General features: G+C 36.7%; 1 protein-coding gene across 1 annotated transcript in view; it reads left to right on the forward strand.

Annotated features, from left to right (window-relative positions):
• LOC149140250 (uncharacterized) overlaps positions 1-20,319 on the forward strand; it is a 150,377-nt gene that overhangs the window by 64,505 nt on the left and 65,553 nt on the right. Inside the window, exon 4 of the mRNA XM_089447462.1 lies at positions 12,701-12,877. Coding sequence (XP_089303588.1) covers positions 12,701-12,877 — 177 coding nt within the window. The remainder of the gene's footprint in view (positions 1-12,700; positions 12,878-20,319) is intronic.

Consider the following 20,319-nt stretch of genomic DNA (forward strand, 5'->3'; position numbering starts at 1 on the left):
TTACCTAGATGGTTGTATGAACATACTAGAATCACTTTTACATCAAAGCCCACTGGGCAATAGAATTTGGATTACGTTAAGATGATTAGAAGCTACATGACGATGTTGAAATTTGAAAAAATTCTGACTACTCTGCACTGTACTTTGCTTAAGGGTGGTTAACACATGAGTGGTTCACATGGACAAAAGCTATTTCATAGTTATTCTTGTGTTTTGTTTTGTTTAACAATAGGTTAGTTTTAATTTATTGTTTTAAGTACTTTGTAAGTTGGAAAATATATAGGGACAATGTGATTTTAGTTCTTGTTGTTATATATTTAATTCTATCTTATTTGTAAATAGTTTTCATCATAATTTTTTGAATTATAAGTTATTTTTATTAAAATATGTGTTGAAACATTTAATGCTCTCTCTATATATATTGTTATGATAGTTAGTAATTTATCAATAAGTGTAAATTTTCGTAGCCTATCCCTTCATAAATATGGGTGCCTTGTTGATTTTTTAGCATCATATGTGTTTTAGCCACGGAACTTTGTGGAGAGGCTAGAATACATGTATTCTCCAAAACCTAGAAATCAGTTATGGAAATTCCACCTAGAGACCACTTAATTAAAATAATTAATCTTTTTTTTTAATGGTGCTCAAGTCTAAGCTTAGGAAAATTGATTAATTAAAGGGTATTAATTAAGTCATGGTGAAATCTTCTAGAAGAAGACATGGATCGAGTTCTAGTTAATCTTAGCCATCGATTATGTTTTAGTCTTGGTCGTTGATGTCTCAATAAGAGATTATAAGAAGAAATTCGATGGGGGTTGGAGAACACACTTGTGAGATAAGGAATTTGATTTCGCTGGGAAATCGAACTCCAGAGTAGCAACAGTCAGTGGCCGGAGGTGATTTAGTAAAGTCGAAGCAGTGAGAGAGGGGGTAAGGATAGTAAGACTGAAAAGAAGTTTCTCTAGTCCAATGAGTGCATAGTAGAGAGGTAGTGAGTGCCACAAAGAGGCAGTGCAGAGTTTTAGAGGGAGATTTGTATTTTGCTGAGGAGAAGTTGAAATTCAGTGCCAGAAGTTGGAGTGGGAGCCCAGAGGATCAATTTTCCAGATAGCAGTTGATCAGTTAGCAAGAGAGACACAGGTCTGAGTTGTGGGACACAAATCTGCGTAGGCTGACGCAGAGGCATCGTAGAGGCAACAAGGGACAACACATCTTGAGCCAAGGTCAGTGTAGGATCATCGGTGGGAGTGAGATTTTTCTCACTAGATCTCCTATCAGTTATTTCTCTGTATGGAAAACTAGATTTGAGCTTCTATAGATTTGTATCTCAGATTTACTACTGCATAATAAATAAAACCCTCGACTGCTGCACCGATTTCCCAAGTTGGGTTTTTTTGGGGACATTGGTCCAAAAATAATGGTGTATTATTGTGTGTGTGCATATATTCTTCCAGTGTTTTTATTTCTTCCATAATATTTATTTTGTGTAGGTTGTAGTTGTATATGTTTCGATATTTGCCGTAGAAAACTACAAATAATTTGTTCAATTAATCTAACAAATAGAAGAAACATTATCAGTTGGTGCAGTAGGATTTGGTGTTTCTGAATTTTCACATGCCTCTCCATGAATGTGAGAGTCGACTATTAAAAAACTCTAGTCATTGTCATTCATGGCAGTGCCATGAAAGATGATTTATTTCCATATACCATTTGTACATAAGGACTTACTGGTTATATGATAGATTTATATGCAATATGCTTCCTTGGATCAATGAGGTTGACATGTAAATGAAGATTGGTGATAATCTAGCAATAATTTGAAAAGAGCAATCTTTGTAAGGAGGATCCATGGTTATTTGGTTGATTATTCTTTGAGGATGTTGTTTTTGAAGAGGGGAAGAATGGTAATAAAAGAACTTGATCAACTAAAACTGATCAGTGAATAATGCCACTTTGACCTAAATTATTCTATATGCACTTTGAATGATATGCCCTAAGGTTGAGTTAAAAAAATGTGAATAAGTGGTTTTTCTTAAAGATAATTAATGTAGCAAATTGGTTATTGCATTTATGATTTTTTAGTTTAAGTTATATTTTATCGTATGCATGCATTATCCGTGATAGGGAACACGCATAAGATGGATGTAATAATTTCGAAATGTTTGATAGATTATGGTACTTATGTTGGTTATGCCCTAGAAGATATGCATAGCCTAAAATGAGTATATGATTACACTTGTAGTCACAATATGGCCTTGAAAGTTACTAATAGGAAAGAAGTAGAAGCAACTTATAATTAGTCTAAATGGGATGATGACACCCTTTGATTTACTCCCTATAGCATGTTGGTGCTCCTAATCAAGTAAGAAGAAACATAATTATGTTAACTCGCATTAATGAGTGTAGGGTAAGAATCAAAATGTATCTTATAATGTTTTCTTATGCTTGATAGCATAGGTTTAGAGGCTTGACAATGAACATTAAAAAGAGGCCATTGGATATGAAGTAATATACAATCATATAATATCGTAAACTGGTTGAGGTAACTTGATGAAATAAAGAGAATAGTTATTTAGGCAAGACATGGAGAAATGATGATGATGATCAATTGAGAGAATAATAATAGAATTCCACGAAAGTACACATCAAAATGAAGTCTAGAAGCAATATATGTATACCTTAAGCTAGCATGGAACTTCAGTTGGGAAGAAATTTATCCTATTATTAAGAAGGATTTTTAAGAAAGGAGGGGAAATTTATAAGTTTGATCTCCAACGTTTGCAATATATGTTTGATAAAATTACTTTATGAATAAAAGGAAAATGATGAATTTGCAATTTTCTACTAATACTAACTAATGATAGTCCTTGAACAATAGGACAATTTGAACAAAGAGTTGTAGATTGATACTTAAGATGAGTAAGTGGAAGTTTCACAAATGAGTGGATGGAATCAACAAGTAGTAGCCTATTGTGAAATATGATGGAAGGTTTGTATTTAAGGTATAATGCTGATTAAGTAACTTAACTCTCTTGAGGTATCATGTGAATAAATTAGTTTAGGGCAAATAATTGTGGAACCACTATAGCATTTCCACATAAGAACATGGGAAGGACCACTATAGCTATGATGCTTATCAGGAAGAAAGTATTGTTAATCAACGAATGGAGTTAAATGATCATGATAATAATGAAGTTCATTTTAATGAATTGTAGGAGGTATTGTGACATGAGAATAAATAGGTATTGAACCCATGACAACTCGTTGGATGGGAACAAGTAAGACAAAACAACAATTGTGAAAAGGGGAAAAGACGAAATACATTAGCATAATGGGAGTGTTTTGGTCCAAGAAGGAATTGCGATAGTTAAGCAAGGTATCCAAATTCAAAATTGAGTAACAACAATATGGAATTGTTAGTATTGGAGGAGTTAGTTAAAATTCATACAAATCTCTTATGTATATGTAATGAATAACATGAAAGTGCTAGGGGAACTCTAGAATGTAGTAAAGCCTGGGGCAAATTTATGTAACAATATTTAATGTGATTGTTTCCTCAAATGGCATGCTCTCTGAAAGATATAGTCTAAGTGAATATAGTGTTGAAGAAAGTGTAACTAGGTTCGGTCTTCATAAATGTACTTTTGATATTTGTATTTATTCAAGAAAAGAAATATTATTTTGTTATATTTATCAATGCGTTTCTTGCTCATTGAAATAGGTCTAGCACATGTCAAAGTGCTATACGTGAGTCAAGGAGCCAAGAAAATGTTGAAGACCCTTAAGGGCATGTTACACCATGTATATATTTGTATAAGAGTCAAAGAATATCCCTCCAAGTAAAGACAAGTCCTCTCCATGCAACGACATCTTCAGAGAAGCAAAAACGAAGAAGAAAAATGAAGTTAGCCTCAAGTCGGCCTAAAGGAGGGACAATCCTCTAGATATAGAGGTTGTCCACTCCTCCAACGATAAGCTAACACACCTCTGAAATCAACAAAGAAAGATAGCCAAGAAAAGGTGAAGAAAAGTCAAGTTTAAGGATCCTCTAGTGCAGCGAAGAAGAAGTCTAAATTGAAGTTGAAGGGATTGTTTTTAGGGTGAAAAATAGTCACACGTGCGAGAAATAGAGGACAATTTGCGGTTACATCAGCAACAAGATGACAGTCATATATATGTTATCGTTTGGGCTAGAAGGTTAGGCCTATAAGTCCTCCTACTCAAGTGAAGAAGAGGCTCTCCCAAGCAAAGGTCAAAGGAGCCTAATATTCAAGGACACTGCCCACACATGCAAGAAACAGGGCTGCTGTGCTGTCACATCAAGCCTACAACTACACATCAAGAAGAAACTCAGTTGGTCAAGAGAAGGAAGGTGTATCCATAGGTGAAGGATCTCACTAAGTATAAATGATAAGTATCTCTTTTAGAGCTCACATAAACAAGGTCTATCTCTAGTCGAAGAAGGAAGAAGGAGGACAAAGTGTCGGGGAACGAAGTGCCGAAAGAAGGAGGACGAAGTGCCGGGAAACAAAGTGTAGGAAGAAGGAAGGACTTGACTTGTGCTTGGAGGATATTTTTGTCAAGGGTCTAGGGTTTGGCATTGATCAATAAGAAGCTTCAATAAGAGAAATTTACGAAAGGGTTTCCTCTCTAAGAGTGAGAGGTTTTGCCTTGGCAGAGAGCCAACATCTTGTGTTCTTGTTCTTATGTTTTTGGTAGCAGTTTGATGAAGTAAAACACACATGCATTAATAAGAAGAAAAGAAGATTAAGCTAACAAGATAAATTGTAAAAGAGCTTCACAAATTGTTATCAAGTCTAGAATAATCCTACTATACCTCATTGCCCTAGATTCTTCAACATATAGAAACATGAATGATGAGTAGGGATGACTAGTGAGGGTCATAGTGATGACTTGTACAAGTCTAAGATGTCAAGATAGGGAATTGTGAACTTAAAATACTTGCAATTAGTTATGGATAGATTGGGAAAAAGGTTTAAAGGTTTAAATGATCAAGGATAACAATATTATATCTTTTGGCAAAGGAAATAGACAAGGTAGAATAATGAATGAACACCTAGCATAAAATGTAAGAAGAAAGTTGTTAGAAATTCTATAATGATACCTCAAGAAGGATTGTGTACCAATTGACAAAGGACCTGAGAATCAACTAATAGAAGGTATACTTGACTTATCTGCACTCATTGTTTCATGGTGGATTGATGATATACCACAACTTCATATATAGCAAATTATCAAGTTTGCCCCATTTGTGTTGAAAGAAGTTATAGCCAAGCACATCAAGCATATAAAACATTTTTGTGGATGATAATGGTAGTATTGATTCCAAGTGAATCAAATTCTAAATCAATGATAGTATTGGACAACCCGAAAGTGAAGGGGAGCTATCCCTAGTCCAACTTATAGAAGGGTACATCTAAGATAAAATAAATGAAGTGGTATTGAATTGGAAACATAATAAGATAAACCAATCTTTTTAGAGTGAACAATGATAATTAGTAGGTGATGGATAAATCATTAAGGCTTAACCATCCCTTTATGCAAGTAGATAAAATATCACCTAGTGTTTACATACGATTGGTTATAGTGGCCCTGGAAAGGATACCAAAAGATGTAAAATGGTGAAAAATTTATGGGATTATTTTTGATATTGATTCTTTAAGGAATGATGGTAAGGTTAGTAATAGCTTAATAATGAATTTCACCAAATTTCCCTTCGTGGGAAAGAATACATGACCAAATATTAAGGCTCAAGTTGATGAGGCTTACTTGAAAGTTTATTGGTGTACATAAATAAGGAAAATATATGAAGAATTAAAAAATATTAATAATGTGACTTGTCTACCTATTATTGAAACAGGAGTAAATAATAATAAATAAATAATTGGTATCTTCATGAGAATTTGACACTCATAATATTGATGATCTAGCCCAATTTGAGATACATAACTAGAACAAATCCTAGAGGGATGTTTAATGAAATTATTGCATTAAATGTAACAGTTGGTATTCATTGTTTATGCAGGTTAATGAATTTGATTTCTGTTGATTAATCATAATGAGAACACTCATAATGTTTTGTTGCTCTCCACGCGATATGTGTTTAGACGATTCTCATGTTTATATTGTTATGCGACGAGGTTACGTTAATGTGGTTTCATTTACTATGTTGATGTAATGCTATGTCTTTGATATAGATATGTTGATGTTATACTATTATGGTATTTCATGATGTGATGGTATGCAATAATTGCATGTAGTTTTTATGGTGAAATGTGTAATGATGGCATGCATGATCATGTAGTGCCTTACTATTCAGGATATTGTGATGAAAATGGTGTAGTGTTCTCATGATGATCATTGAGAATTAACATATGTATTATTTTCTATGAGATGATGCTGTTATGATTATAACTAATGCAATGGTTGCATGTTGTGAGGTGGTGATTAACAAGGAATCCACCAGTGAACCAAGAGGGTTGGTTTATTTGATGATCTCGTGGGAGTCCATCACTACTAGGGAGAATATGTAACACCTTATAGGATGGGTACAAATTCAATCAACTATTTAAGCCAATGTTTCTCTTACCTAGTATAATTCTTGATCGGGACATAAGACCCTCTTGAAAGGGTCAAGTTCTTGATACTGAAGTTGTGATGCTGAAGTCCAAGAAATGGCTAGTGTTGCTTGTAGATGGAGTTGTGGGAATGGGCTTTAGTTCTTGGTGTTTTGTTCATTAGTGAGTTGTGGCGGGAGTTTGGGCTAGCCTTTCAAGATGCTTGAATATGTTAGTATTGTGCCAGATGCTTGCTTGGGTAGATGAGATTCAGAGCCATAGGGTCATGATTGACCAAGATGGCCTTAAGTCTAGTTTTTTGAAAGTAGAGAAGTGTTAGTGTTGCTCACACTTCCTAGGAACTTTCAATCTTGCTATTTTGAAAGTAGAATAGTGTTAGAGCATTGCTCCCACTTCTTGGGATCTTTCGATGCCTATTGTTTTGATTCTCGAATGGAGAGAAGTGATAGAGCATTGTTCACATTTCCTGTGAACTTTCTTTGCTTGCTATGGTCACTCAGGATGGCCTTACATTAGTCCAATAGAGGGTGATGTGGCAGATTTGGGGAGAAAATTTGAAAAATAGAAGAGAGAAAAAAGAAATAGCTTAATCAAAGTTATATTTGAGGTTAATTTCCTTGAAGATGGGAAGTATGTAATGCCCCATATTATTATTGAATAATAACAAACAAACAGTCAAACAAATAAAAATAATAAAGTGAACATCATAATAAATAAATAAAATAATTATAAGTAAAGATATATCTATCGAAAAAGTTAAAAAGGGAAGCTTAGATAAATATAAAACTTTTGCATGGCACGTGGATTGTGTGCCTGAAGATTTTCCTTTCATTTTTCCATCAAATGATTTCTAATTAATGGATGAGGAGGTGGATCTGAGGCATCCTTTTACTAGAGAATGAGTGTGACGCAAGGTTTAGGGATTGGTTGAGGTAGTTGATTGAGGGATCATGGGATTTTAGTTGTTTGAATTAAAGGGTTGGTTGGGTGGAGAGTCTTTCCCCCCACATTGGTTGCGGTTAACTGAATCAAAGTAATAATGATTTTGAAATCAAAAGTAAGTTGGCTTTTTCATTTTGTCGATAAAAGTTGGCTTTTTCATTTTGTCGATAAATTTCTCACCGCTCATTGCTTTGTGGATTGTGTCCTTTTTACAAAATCTTCTTTTTGTTTGTCAATTGATAGTCTTGAATTTTTGTAAGTTTGTTTTATTATAATTACATATGAAGTTCAAGCCATTCAATTCATTACCTCTTCCGTAAGGATTCGTTGAAGCTACTAGGGAAGTGTCGCTTGTGTTAGGTACGTTCTTCACTAAATAGAGGGAAGTGATTGCCCAAGTGACATTGGTGACACTTCCATGTTACACTTGTCTTAGTGCCTTTTGAAAGGCTTTGCTCTATGGTGTTATATTTTGTGATAATAGTGCCCATCCCATTTGTTTTGAGAATGTTTTTATACTTTGCCCACTTTCATAGACTTTAAACCTTGGGTGACAAGCTTGGATTGAGAAAGACATTCCTATATTGTTCTTTGCCTTCCATGGATGTTATTGTTTTCATGGGTTGTTTTTGACAAAAATGGTGTTGAAATTCCTTTGCACACTAGGTCAGGTCTATGCCCTAGCTAGGAACATAAAACACACTAGCACTGCCCAATAAAAAACAACTTTGCACAACGAAATATAACAACAAACAGATCAACAATAGGACACAATATTTTCGGCCCAAATGACGTTCCTTATTAGTCCATCAATAAGAAAACCTTAGGGTTGTTGTACCAGGGATCATGGCCCTTTACAGACCTCGATACAATGATAATATACATAGTTTTCCCTTTGACTAAAACCCTAGGGCTGAGCTCTAATCCATTAGGCTCTCATCTGCCCAACAAATAAATCAACCGTCCTTTGCTTACAAAACATAACTAGCAAGATCTTTACTCACTTGGGCTGATCCATTAGCCTTTAGTTCTCACGCAAGTCTTGTTGTATCTTGTTGTCAGCCTTATGAGGCCTTTGGTAAGCCTCCTCAACCTCTATTCAATCCTTTGTTAACTCTCCTTTGCTACTACAACCCTCGGTCTGCTAGATCAGCCATACAACTAACCACCAGACTGCCCTTGACTTGCTCCTTGACTTCGATCAAGCCAATCTGGGCAATTCTACGCCTTGACTGCCCTGTTATAAGCCTCAACTTGCCCCAACAACCCTTGGCCTCCTTCTGATCTACCTCGACTTCTTTGTACAAACCCTTATTTAGCCTTTTATGTCTGTAGAAGCCCTCTATGGCCTTAACCAAGCCACCTTGTGCTCTCAGCCAATTTGCAAACACCAACAAACTACTTTCTTCAGGTCTGTGGCCTTGCAGCTAGGTTACAACCCTCGGTTATGTGGCTGTCTGCGACCCTCAAACCTTCCTGCAACCTATGTATTGCTTTAGAACCTCAACCTCTTCTTCGTTGTCCACACCAACAACCAACTTGGCTCCTTGCTATAGTTCTCCTTGAGCTAACCAAAACACAAACTCGACCTCCTTATGCTGCTGCTACTTCTCTAGGGTTGCTTGTGGCTCTTTTGCTTGCCTAGGCTAAGTCCTTCTAGCCTTCTACACACAAATGTAATCCTTCTCATTTGATGTGACTTCTAGCTTCCCTTTTGGCTAGTATATATAGTTATCCATAGGTTACTTAGGGAACCCTTCGTCCTTTAGGGTTTTGCCCACTCAACCACTTAATAATAAATTAGAACAAAATATTAGTTTCCTTGGGTTTCGAGCCCATTTCTTTGGGTCAGAAACCCCAAACGTTGGTACTTTGTCCACCAGCTCCCTTTTTGTGGGTTTTCTCCACTCAGAAATACCTTCTGAGCTACCCAAATTTCAATAAATAGTGTGGCACTATGAGAGTATTCCACTTCATTTTTGGCTTCTTCATTGACTTAGTCCTTGGATGACCCCATTAGAGAGGGTATTTTTTGACAATTCAATCAAAATACATTGGTTTTCCCCTCGTTCTTCTACAACAAGCTCTTCTTCTAGATTGTTGATGGTTTCGTTGGTCATTCAAACTTGTTGAAGCAATATTGGTCAAATGGTCATTGGATACCCCTTGGTATGCCAAGGGTGCACTCCCGTCAGTTACTAGTCGAGATTGATATTCTATGGATGATAGGAAATATTAACTTTTCTCCCTTTAATAGATCAGGCTTGAGGAATATTTCATCTTTAGATGTCTTTTTTTATTTGATCTCGGAGAAATTACATGGTCTATTTAGAGATTTTAGTGTGTACCTTTCTACCTTGGTTTTGTTGATTTTCGTAACTTCAAAAGCTCTTCTGCATAGGCTAGTGTCTTCCATGCAGGGGAATAAGTCATCTTTAGGTGGTTGTTCGAGAGGAGCAACTAATATGGTCCCCATTTTAAGTTTTAGCATAGAGAAAGTACATTGATTAATTATTTGATTAATCTAGACCTTGGGCTAATGTCTTTCTAAGGATAAATAATTAATTATTTAAGTGACTTAGATCTAATCTCCACTGTTGATCAATGAAAACTAGCCCTCAATCACTTTAGAGATTGGGGATTTGGCCTATGAAGAAATTATAAAGAGAACATAAGGGTGAGGATGAGGAAACGCAAGAGCGATTTTTTGAAGAATTTCCATGAGTCAGTGCAGTTTTGGTGAGTGAGAGATTCACGGGATCAAGAAATTAGAAAGGTGTGTAGTTGGGAGTTTGAATGAGCAGAATTTTGTAGGTGGAGTGCACAAGAGGAGGCTCGAGATTTGCCTGATGGTGAGGCTGAGGTGTGCTGCAAGCTTGGAGAGGCTGAGAGTGTCGAGGCCGAGTTTGTGGAATGGTGTTGTGTGGGGAGGCCGAGATGGTTGAAGCCGCACTAGTGGAGGGGCCGAGTAGCTTTAGGAGTGCTGAAGTTGTGAAAGATAGCCAAGAATGTGTAGGATGAATTTCTAGAGGCCATTTTTGCCAGGTTCCATTCGTTGTATTTTTTGTGTATTTTCAGAGAGCCATTTTCCCTAGTAAGAGAGCCTGGAAAATTTCTCTGGGAAAATTTAATGAAGGGTGATTGCAGGGTTAAAATAATTGCTGTTCTTGTTTGATTTTTTTGGATTATTTTTCTGAAATAGTTTTGCTGCTATTTGGTGCGTTAAAGTGCCAGATAAATTTTTGTTTGTAATTTTCAGATTTTATTTACTGCAGAAAAAATCATTTACTGGGTAAAATAGTTTTTGAGGATACAATAACTGCATGAGGAATTAAATCTGAAATTGGCACAAGAAAAATTAACAGTTTGTATATTCATTTGGGAGATGTTTTAGTCTTGTACACTCAAGAGGCTGTTACTTTAGACAATTTAGCTTGCAAATACCTTGTAAATATGCATGATTGATCCCTTCTTTCCAGCCTATTGTAACCATTGGGGTGGTGAAATCCTTGGTATTTAGCATAGCTAGAAATCAATCAGTGGTAGATTTGTCATGTATTGCTCCCTCGTCTAGGAGACTACAAGACCACCTTGGTTCACAGCTTCCCACCCTCGTCCTGGAGGGCCATCTACGATTCCTAGCCCCCCATATTTAGATCTTATGGATAGTTGTACAACACTTATTTTCTTTCCTCCTTGAGAAACTTGTTGTCCACAAAATCTGGGAGAGTCACATATGAGTTCTTGACATCCTCCCAGTCCAGCACAGTTGGACCCTGTTAGCCAAGTTCATTTCCCAAAGGACATTATGAGGCTTAGCATTGGCGCTTTCACGGTATTGGCAGAGGTATTTTCACCTACTTTAATTGGACAATTGTTATTGTGTCGCTGCTTGTAATTAGGTTGGTTTCTTTTGCTATCAAGATGTTTATACGTATAGATTTTTTTGTCTCTACTACATGGTGTCGGGTTTAATAATTTGGGTTCATATGCATTAGGTTTTTTATTTTGATCTCTTCTTGTTTTTGTGGAGTCTATAGTTTAGAGCCCCATCTACCTAAACTCGATCACATGTGAACTCTAACTATAAATAGAACAGATTAATTCTGTCAACGTTTTGAACCTCAAGACAGGTTCATCATTAAGACGATAAGAAGTTGACATTGTTAATCTGTTATTGTTTTTTCATGAAGATCTAATGGACATTACAGTAAACTGTAGAAGCTTGAAAGATAACATTAATGTAATTTCATTTTTGTCTTTGATTGACACACTAGAAATAAAAAATTGAATAGCGTGCTTGTCTATGACATTTTTTTGTTTTTCTTATTTTTGTGTAATATTGTGAATCTAAAACTGGAGTGAGACATCGTGAACATGAATATGATGTTAACAGGGTAGAAGTTTACAAAATTAAATAGTCTGGATAATATTGAGAATTAGGGTCTTGATATAAATAATTGAATGAAAACGTTTGATCCTTTTATCTGGTTGTTCTCATCCCGAAATCTGATTTCTTATTGGATCTAGGATCAATCAGTTTCCCTTGCAAAATACAAGTTTAGTTATTTTAAAGTGGCTATTTTTTGCTAGGTTGTATATTTTTAATTCGTGTGGTAGCTTTAGTTATGATGTATTCCATATGAAAGCATAAATACTGATTTGTTAATTATGTAAATGAAACGTTCTTATGGTTTTCAGTTTCACTTATTTCATGATTTCGAAGGTTTTGAGTATTTAGCATTATGTTATCAATTGTTTGCAGACATGTTACACATATTTAACTGTTTCCTATTATCAAGTTGAAATTGACTTATTTTATTTTTTATTTAAGTATTAATTATAAAATATGATGTTCTAGAAGCCCCTTACACATAATTAGCTGAATAAATTCTGCAAATATATCCTATCTGTTTGGAAAATTCTATTATTCACGAAACAGGTCTTGTTTAGTTAGCATCTAGCTGATACATTTTTTGAACAATTAAACAAGCTTCAGGCCTTGAGCTAATAGTAATGGATGATGCATTTTTGTTTGGGAGCAGTCACTGTTGCCAGTGGCTCACTCTAAAATATTTCTTCATGGAGATTCTTTTCACACCATTACTATTTATGACTAAGTTTTTCTTTGCTGATGTTTTCATAATGTTCACAATCAGACTTTAAATCAGTTGGGCATTCGTATGGCGGGCAGAATGAAAGAATTAGCGCACTTGTGGGCAGCTCCTATTTATGAGAGATTGCTTAACTCTGATAGAGTTGAGAGAGAGTTGGCAGTTAACTCACTTCAAAAGCTGAAGTTGATTCTTTTACCCCCTACAGCACATCTTGCCAAGGTGGGTGTTTGGTCCCTCATATTTATTTCCTAATTTTGTGCTTCATGAAAGAAGACATTAATGATTAATGTGTTGCCTCTTAATTTTATTAGCTATACAGAAAGGATTCTTTCTCCTAGAACTTTTTTCTGTCAAAAAAGTATACTATTAAAGAGTGCAATTATTTTCTATGAGAGTTGTATTTGATAATGGTAAGCATTGAACTGCATTCCAACTAGATTTAAAAAGTTAGAATGCATTAAAAATGTAATGATCACAATAATGATGAAGATTATTACTGTCCACCAAGTTCAACTTTGATCTCAGACCTTAAGAAAAATGATAAGGAATTATTGGTTTGTATTATTTCTATGCTTGAAATGTTTGGAGAGAAGCTTTTCCTAAATCTCCATAGCTATGATTAGTTAACAGTTTAGGAAGGTTGGTATTGTTGCAAATATTTGAAATTGAGATTTAATGTGGACATACATAGGACATTCGAAAAGAGTTTTTCATCCTCAAAATTCTCCATGTCACAAAGATGAGAATCATCTTATGTGTCAAGTTATATGTAATGAACATATTTATAATGTCTTGAATATGTTTGTATTTCCAAACCTTTTTCTTTTGAGAATTATTTGTTTGGGATACCCAAACTTTCTTGCTCATCATTGCTGGTGGATTGCTTGTTTATTCTAGAAAAAAATTAGTAATGCTAGTAATCCACCCAATTTCAAGTTTTGTTGGCATTATGATACAGGTGTTGTCCTTGATGGAAACTCACTCAGAGGTATGCTATAGGTGTTGTCCTTGGTGGCAACTCACTCAGATGACAGATCTTAGTACAACAGGTCAAGGGAGAGGTATACGCAGGTTAACCTTGATGAAAATGCGTGTACACGAGGATGAGCAGAACATAAGACGTGTATATTTACACACGCAGGTTCACAAAAGGAAAGGCATGTACATTTGGTCCGTGGTATTTGGTCCATGGTATTTTGGTATTGGTCCATGGTATTTGGTCCGAAGTGTTGACCCTAGGTATTGGGTCCAAGGTATTGGTTCTACGTGGTTTTGGACCATGGTATTGAGAGAAGCCTAAACCTATATAAGGAGAAGATCATTAGGCCAAGAGTGGTGCAAGTGTGCTAGTGATGAATACGTGATCAAACGTGAGATCTAGTATGCTGGTTATGGGTTGCTCAAGCGGAACTAAGGAGGCTCCTATGCAGTTGATAAAGGTTGATGGACAAGGATCTTGAAGACTAAAATGTATTATCATTATATGATCTGTATGCGGGTTCTCTCTGGTGAAAGGGCGTATACATGCTGGTTTGAATCAGTCAAGTAGCGTATACATTATGAGACTTGATATTTCAGGTTGTTGTTGGTTCTAGTGATTGTTGCAGAGTTTTGGTGATTGTGTGTTGATGACAAGGTTTCAGTGATTCAGAGATTGATGATGCAGGTATAGTTGATGAATGTATTGCAGTGATGATTGTTTTGTATTTATGGATCTAGTCTGAAAACTTATGAAACGTGGTCCCTGGAAGAAAAGAGAAGGTTGTAGCCTTCTGTAGGTCAACACCTACGTACTAGTACCTCAGCTAATACAAGAGCTAAGGGGTTGTAGCTCCCTTCCAGGAGAAGCTGGAAAACGAGAGAAGGTTGTAGCCTTCTGCAAGTTGAAGCCTGCGTATTGGTATAAGACTGCATCAGTACAGAAACATTGTAAAAAGAAGTTTCTTATTGAAGGAAGATAGAGACGAATTGCAGCAGGTGTTTTTCACCCACATTGGGTTTCCACCTTATATCATGGTGTTCATGTGTGCTTCTTATGAGTGATGATCTATTCTATTTTATTGCCCCTGTTTAATGTTCATATGGTTAATAATGTTCTGATGCACTCATTGAAGATCAACTAACTGAATCATAAGTTTACTGAATATACACTAGTTGCATTAAACACAGTTGCGTATATATGCGGGTATCCTTAACTGAAGTAGCGTATATGAATTTGAGTATGAAAATGAAAAGTGTTTGATTTGATAGTACTGATTCACCCCCCCCCCCCTCAGTATCATTTCCAACAATTGGAATCAGAGCAGGTCTTTTAGAAGAAGCTTGATCGCTTGAAGGAAGATCGATCAGAATGGGTAATCAAGAAAGAGAGGCATCCATCAGGCCACCAATCTTTGATGGGAGCAACTTTGTCTACTGGAAGATAAGAACCACAACATATCTACAATCGCTTGGAACAGATGTTTGGGGAATCGTGGAAGGAGGATATACATATCCATCAGCAATTCCTACAGATACAGCAGAGAGAAAGCAATATGAACTCAATGCCAAAGTTGTTAATGTCTTATTGGGAAGTTTGTCACAATCAAAATTTGTCAAGGTCATGCAGTTCAAATCAGCCAAAGAAATATGGGACAAAATCATTCTAAGCTACGAGGGAGATGATCAGGTAAAAAGCTAATACGGTATGAAACCCTTAAGATGCATAGTAATGAAAGCATATCTAATTACTTCCTCCGTATAGATGAGATTGTCAATTGTATGAGGAATATGGTTGAAGAAATTAAGGAATTTGTCTTAGTTGAGAAAGTTTTGAGATCCTTGTCTGCTAAATTTGAATCCAAAGTGTCTGCCATAGAAGAAAAGGAGGATCTGCAGAAGATCACTATGACGCAGCTTCACAGAATCTTAACTGCTTTTGAGATGAGAATAGGAGGACCATCAGATATGAGAGAAGCCACATTTGAAGTATCAGCAAATGGAAAAGAAAAATTTAATGAATCAGGATACATTTAAGAAGAAGAAGATGAGGAAAATTTTGTCAAGAATCTTGAATGGGGATCTGGAAGGTTCAAAGGTAAGCTACCTTTCAAATGCTTTTCATGTGGTAGAGTTGGTCACTATGCTGCTAGATGCCCTCATAACAATGGAAAGATATCTGAAGAAGGTAATAGAAGTTATTATACTCATGATAAAAGTAATGACTCATCCAATAGTGATGAAGACATTAGACTTCTCATGGCCTATGAAAATAAGGACGTAGAAACAGAAGAAGTTACCAGATTAAAAGAACAACTGGAGTCAGTAACCAGAGTAAAGGAGCAGTTGCAGGATATAGTAAAAGATCAGAGCATAACAATTTAGAGACTTGAATCGAAGATCCTCTCTCTAAAAGAAGATCTTAAAGAATCAAAGAAGCAGAATAAAGAAGCTCTTGAAGAACAAGAACATGAAGTGTTCGAATTAAGGCAGCAAGTGGAAGAAGGTAGAAAAGCTGAAGAAAACATACGGAAGTAGTATCTGGAAAAGGAAGAACAATATCAGGTAGAGGTAAATATCTTAAAAGGTAAATTAGAAAAAAAAGATAAATTGTTACGATTTCAAGACAGTACTAAGATTTTGGATGATATTCTTAGGAGTCAAAGATCCCCTACTATCAAAACTGGTCTTGGTTTTTATGAAACTGTCGAAGGTGAATCTAGCTCACATGGTGAGGAAAGGAATTCTAATGCAAAATTAGAAATGATCAACGAAGAGATAAGTGGTCAACTCTAGCAACAACCAAGGAAAGAAATTCTTCAAAGAAGATCTTTTCCTCCCAACTATGGAAGTGATAGTCGGTTATTTCCTCAAATGAATAATGTTGAATGCTATATATGTCATAACTTTGGACATACTGCAGCCGGATGCAGAAGCAAAATGGGTCAAGACCATCACACAGAAAGATCATCACGCTCCAGGTACTTCAAGGGATATTGTTTTGCTTGCAATATGTTTGGTCACAAAGCCATTGACTACTATAGGAGGAATATGAAACATGTAAGATGTTATGCATGTAACAAGTTTGGACATAAAGCAAGGGAATGCAAGAGCAAAATTCGAACTCCAAAACAAGAGGATCATACATCATCACAATTCCAGGTACTGAAGAAGACAGAATTAGAGACAGAAAGATGTGGCATAACTCAGTTAGCTGACATAACAGACAGAGGAAACTGAAAGTGTAGACCTTCAGTATTCCAATTTTCATACGCAGATATTATGAAGAAAAGTCGCGTATATACGCGAGTTGGAGGCTGCCGAGTCGCGTATATGGAGCTCTAAAGAAAAAGCAGCAGAACAGACTCAGGAAATGGTTCGGTCATGGTATATGATGGTTGGCACAGGCTCAGGGGGAGCATATACTTCAAATAATGCATTGTTGGCATTATGGTTAGAAGTCTTTGGTGATGATGCTTATGTGGCTAAATGATACATGTTGATGATTGATCAAAAGAATGGTATTGCAGGTTACAGGACTGAATGCTGATGCTTATGGTGCAACTCATATATGGTGTATGATAGTGGCTGATGACTATCATAGTCTTGAATAGATTGTTGGTTTTTGTTGTAAAGACCTTGCATGTGCTCAGGGGGAGCTCAATCAGGGATTGCAACAGGTACTTAGGGGGAGTATGGACAACAGAAGGTATACCAAAGGAGAGAACTTCTTGGTCTGCCCTTTGCCCTTGATGTCAAAGGGGGAGAGTGACTTGGAGTGGTGGTTGCTATCAAGTCCAAAGGGGGAGATTGTTGGCATTATGATACAGTTGTTGTCCTTGATGGCAACTTACTCAGAGGTATGATACAGGTGTTGTCCTTGGTGGCAACTCACTCAGATGACAGATCTTAGTATAGCAGTTCAAGAGAAAGGTATACGTAGGTTAACCTTGATGAAAATGCGTATGCACGCGGATGAGCAGAACAGAAGATGCGTATACGTACACACACAGGTTCACAGAAGGAAAGGCGCATACATTTGGTCTGTGGTATTTGGTCCATGGTATTTGGTCCGAAGTGTTGACCCCAGGTATTGGGTCCAAGGTATTGGTTCTACATGGTTTTGGACCATGGTATTGAGAGAAGCCTAAACCTATATAAGGAGAAGATCATTAGGCCAAGAGTGGTGCAAGTGATGAATACTTGATCAAACGTGAGATCTAGTATGCTGGTTATGGGTTGCTCAAGCGGAACTAAGGAGGCTCCTATGTAGTTGATAAAGGTTGATGGACAAGGATCTTGAAGACTAAAATGTATTATCATTATATGATCTATACGCGGGTTCCCTATGGTGAAAGGGCGTATACACGTTGGGTTGACTCAGTCTAGTAGCGTATACATTACGAGACTTGATATTTCAGGTTGTTGTTGGTTCTAGTGATTGTTGTAGAGTTCTGGGCTCTGGCCAGTGTTTTGGTGACTGTGTTGATGACAGGGTTTCAGTGATTCAGTATTGGGTGTGTCAGGCCAGGAGTAACTCCAGTTTGGCAGAAAATTGATTCGATTTATTTCATTAGGTAGCTATTGTTATATACAAAGGATGTGACTGCACAGTTCATCTCCTGATGATTGTTCACATTCCTAATTTAACTATTTACACAAATTCACACAATCGCAGAGGATTAGGTGTCAACATTCCCCCCTTAATATGAAGGGATGTTGGTGAGTCGAAGCATCGTTTTGAATCTTTCAAGATTTTCTCTTCCAAGCGCTTTGGTGAAGATGTCTGCAATTTGCTCGTTTGTGGAACAATGACGGAGATGGATTGTTTTGGCCTCAACATGATGTCGGATCAGATGATATTTAGTATTGATGTGCTTTTTACGATCATGGAACTTTGGGTTCTTGGCCAACTTTATTGCAGAGGTGTTGTCAATCATGAGTGGAGTTGATTGTACTTGTTTTACCTGCAATTCTTCAAGAATTTTCCTAAGCCACACAATTTCTTTTGTTGCTTCAGTTGCTGCCACGTATTCTGCTTCTATTGTGGAATCTGCTGGAACTGATTGTTTGCGTGATCTCCAGGAAACAACTCCTGATCCAAGACTCATAACATATCCTGAAGTAGATACCCCAGTTTCTTTGTCTCCATCGAAGTCTGAATCAGAGTATCCAATCAAGCTGAAGTCGTCCACCTGTGTATACTTGATTCCAAGGTCTTGAGTTCCCTTCAAGTACCTTAGAACCCTTTTTGCAGCAGACCAATGTCCCTCACAAGGCTTTTGCATAAACCTGGAGAGGATTCCAACAACAAATGAAATGTCTGGTCTGGTAGTAGTGAGGTAGATGAGACTTCCTACAAGCTGTCTATACTTTGTTGCATTCTCAAATTCCTTTCCTTCAGTAGATGTGAGCTTTAAGTTTTGTTTCATTGGAGTAGAAAGAGTATTGCACTCTGTCATGCCAAATCTGTTTAACAAATCTCCAATGTATTTCTTTTGAGAAAGAAATATGGATTTTGGATGTTGGGTTACTTCAATGCCAAGATAGTAATGAACATAGCCCAAATCAGTCATTTCAAAACTTTTCCCCAATTCCTTCTTTATGGATGCAATGTAGCTTTCATTATTCCCTGTATTTAAAAGATCATCTACATATACCACAAGATATACAACTGTTTTGCCAACTTTCTTGACAAATAAAGTTGCATCATCAAGATCAAAATGATTAAGTTGAGTTTCAGAAGATGCTCAGTTAGTTTTTCATACCAGGCTCGCGGTGCTTGTTTGAGGCCATACAAGGACTTCACAAGTTTGCATACTTTATGTTCATGTCCTGTCACAACAAATCCTTCAGGCTGGGACATAAAAACATTCTCTTTTAGATCTCCATTCAAGAAGGCAGTTTTTACATCCATTTGATGGACTTTCCAACCGTTCTGAGCTGCTAGTGCAAAGAGTGTCCGGATGGTGGCCCATTTTGCTTTGGGGGCAAAAGTTTCCTCATAATCGACCCCTTCCTTCTGTGCAAAACCTTTTGCCACAAGCCTAGCTTTGTTCTTGTCAAGTGAGCCGTCAGCTTTGTACTTGTTCTTATAGACCCACTTGCAGCCAATTGGTTTGGTTCCAAATGGAGGATCAACCAGCTTCCAAGTGCCGTTCTTTATGAGGGCATCATACTCCTTTTGCATCGCTTCTTTCCATTTATCATGAGAAGCAGCTTCTTTGAAGGAAGTTGGTTCAAAATCTGTAGACAAGTTCAATTCACAATCATAAGAAACATCCATATCAACAGGTGAATTAGAGTCATCTACATCACCTCCATTATGTCGGTTTGAATTTCTGGTTCCTGTTTTTCCAATTTCATCAGGATGAACACTTTCAAGTGTCTTTGTCAGCCACTTTGGGGGACCTTTCTGAGGTGGTCCAGGTTGCTCTGTTGATTGAGTTGGGACTGAATCAAGATTGAGTCTCCCAATTCTATCAATTACATCACTTAAAGCATCATCCGTTGTTGGAGTTTCAGTCGAGGGAGAGTGTTTTTCAGAAGAAGATTCCACATGTTGATCTAGTATAGGAATCCCCCCTTCAAGATGTGGAATCTGATTATCAAATTCTTGAAATGATTTCGTTTTTGCGAATCTATCCAAGCGATCAAGTTGCCGCTCAACTACATTGTTAGAT

Source organism: Pinus tabuliformis, chromosome X (assembly GCF_031772625.1).
Source record: "Pinus tabuliformis cultivar Carrire ecotype Pingquan chromosome X, CPIR1, whole genome shotgun sequence".
Taxonomy (NCBI): domain Eukaryota; kingdom Viridiplantae; phylum Streptophyta; class Pinopsida; order Pinales; family Pinaceae; genus Pinus; species Pinus tabuliformis.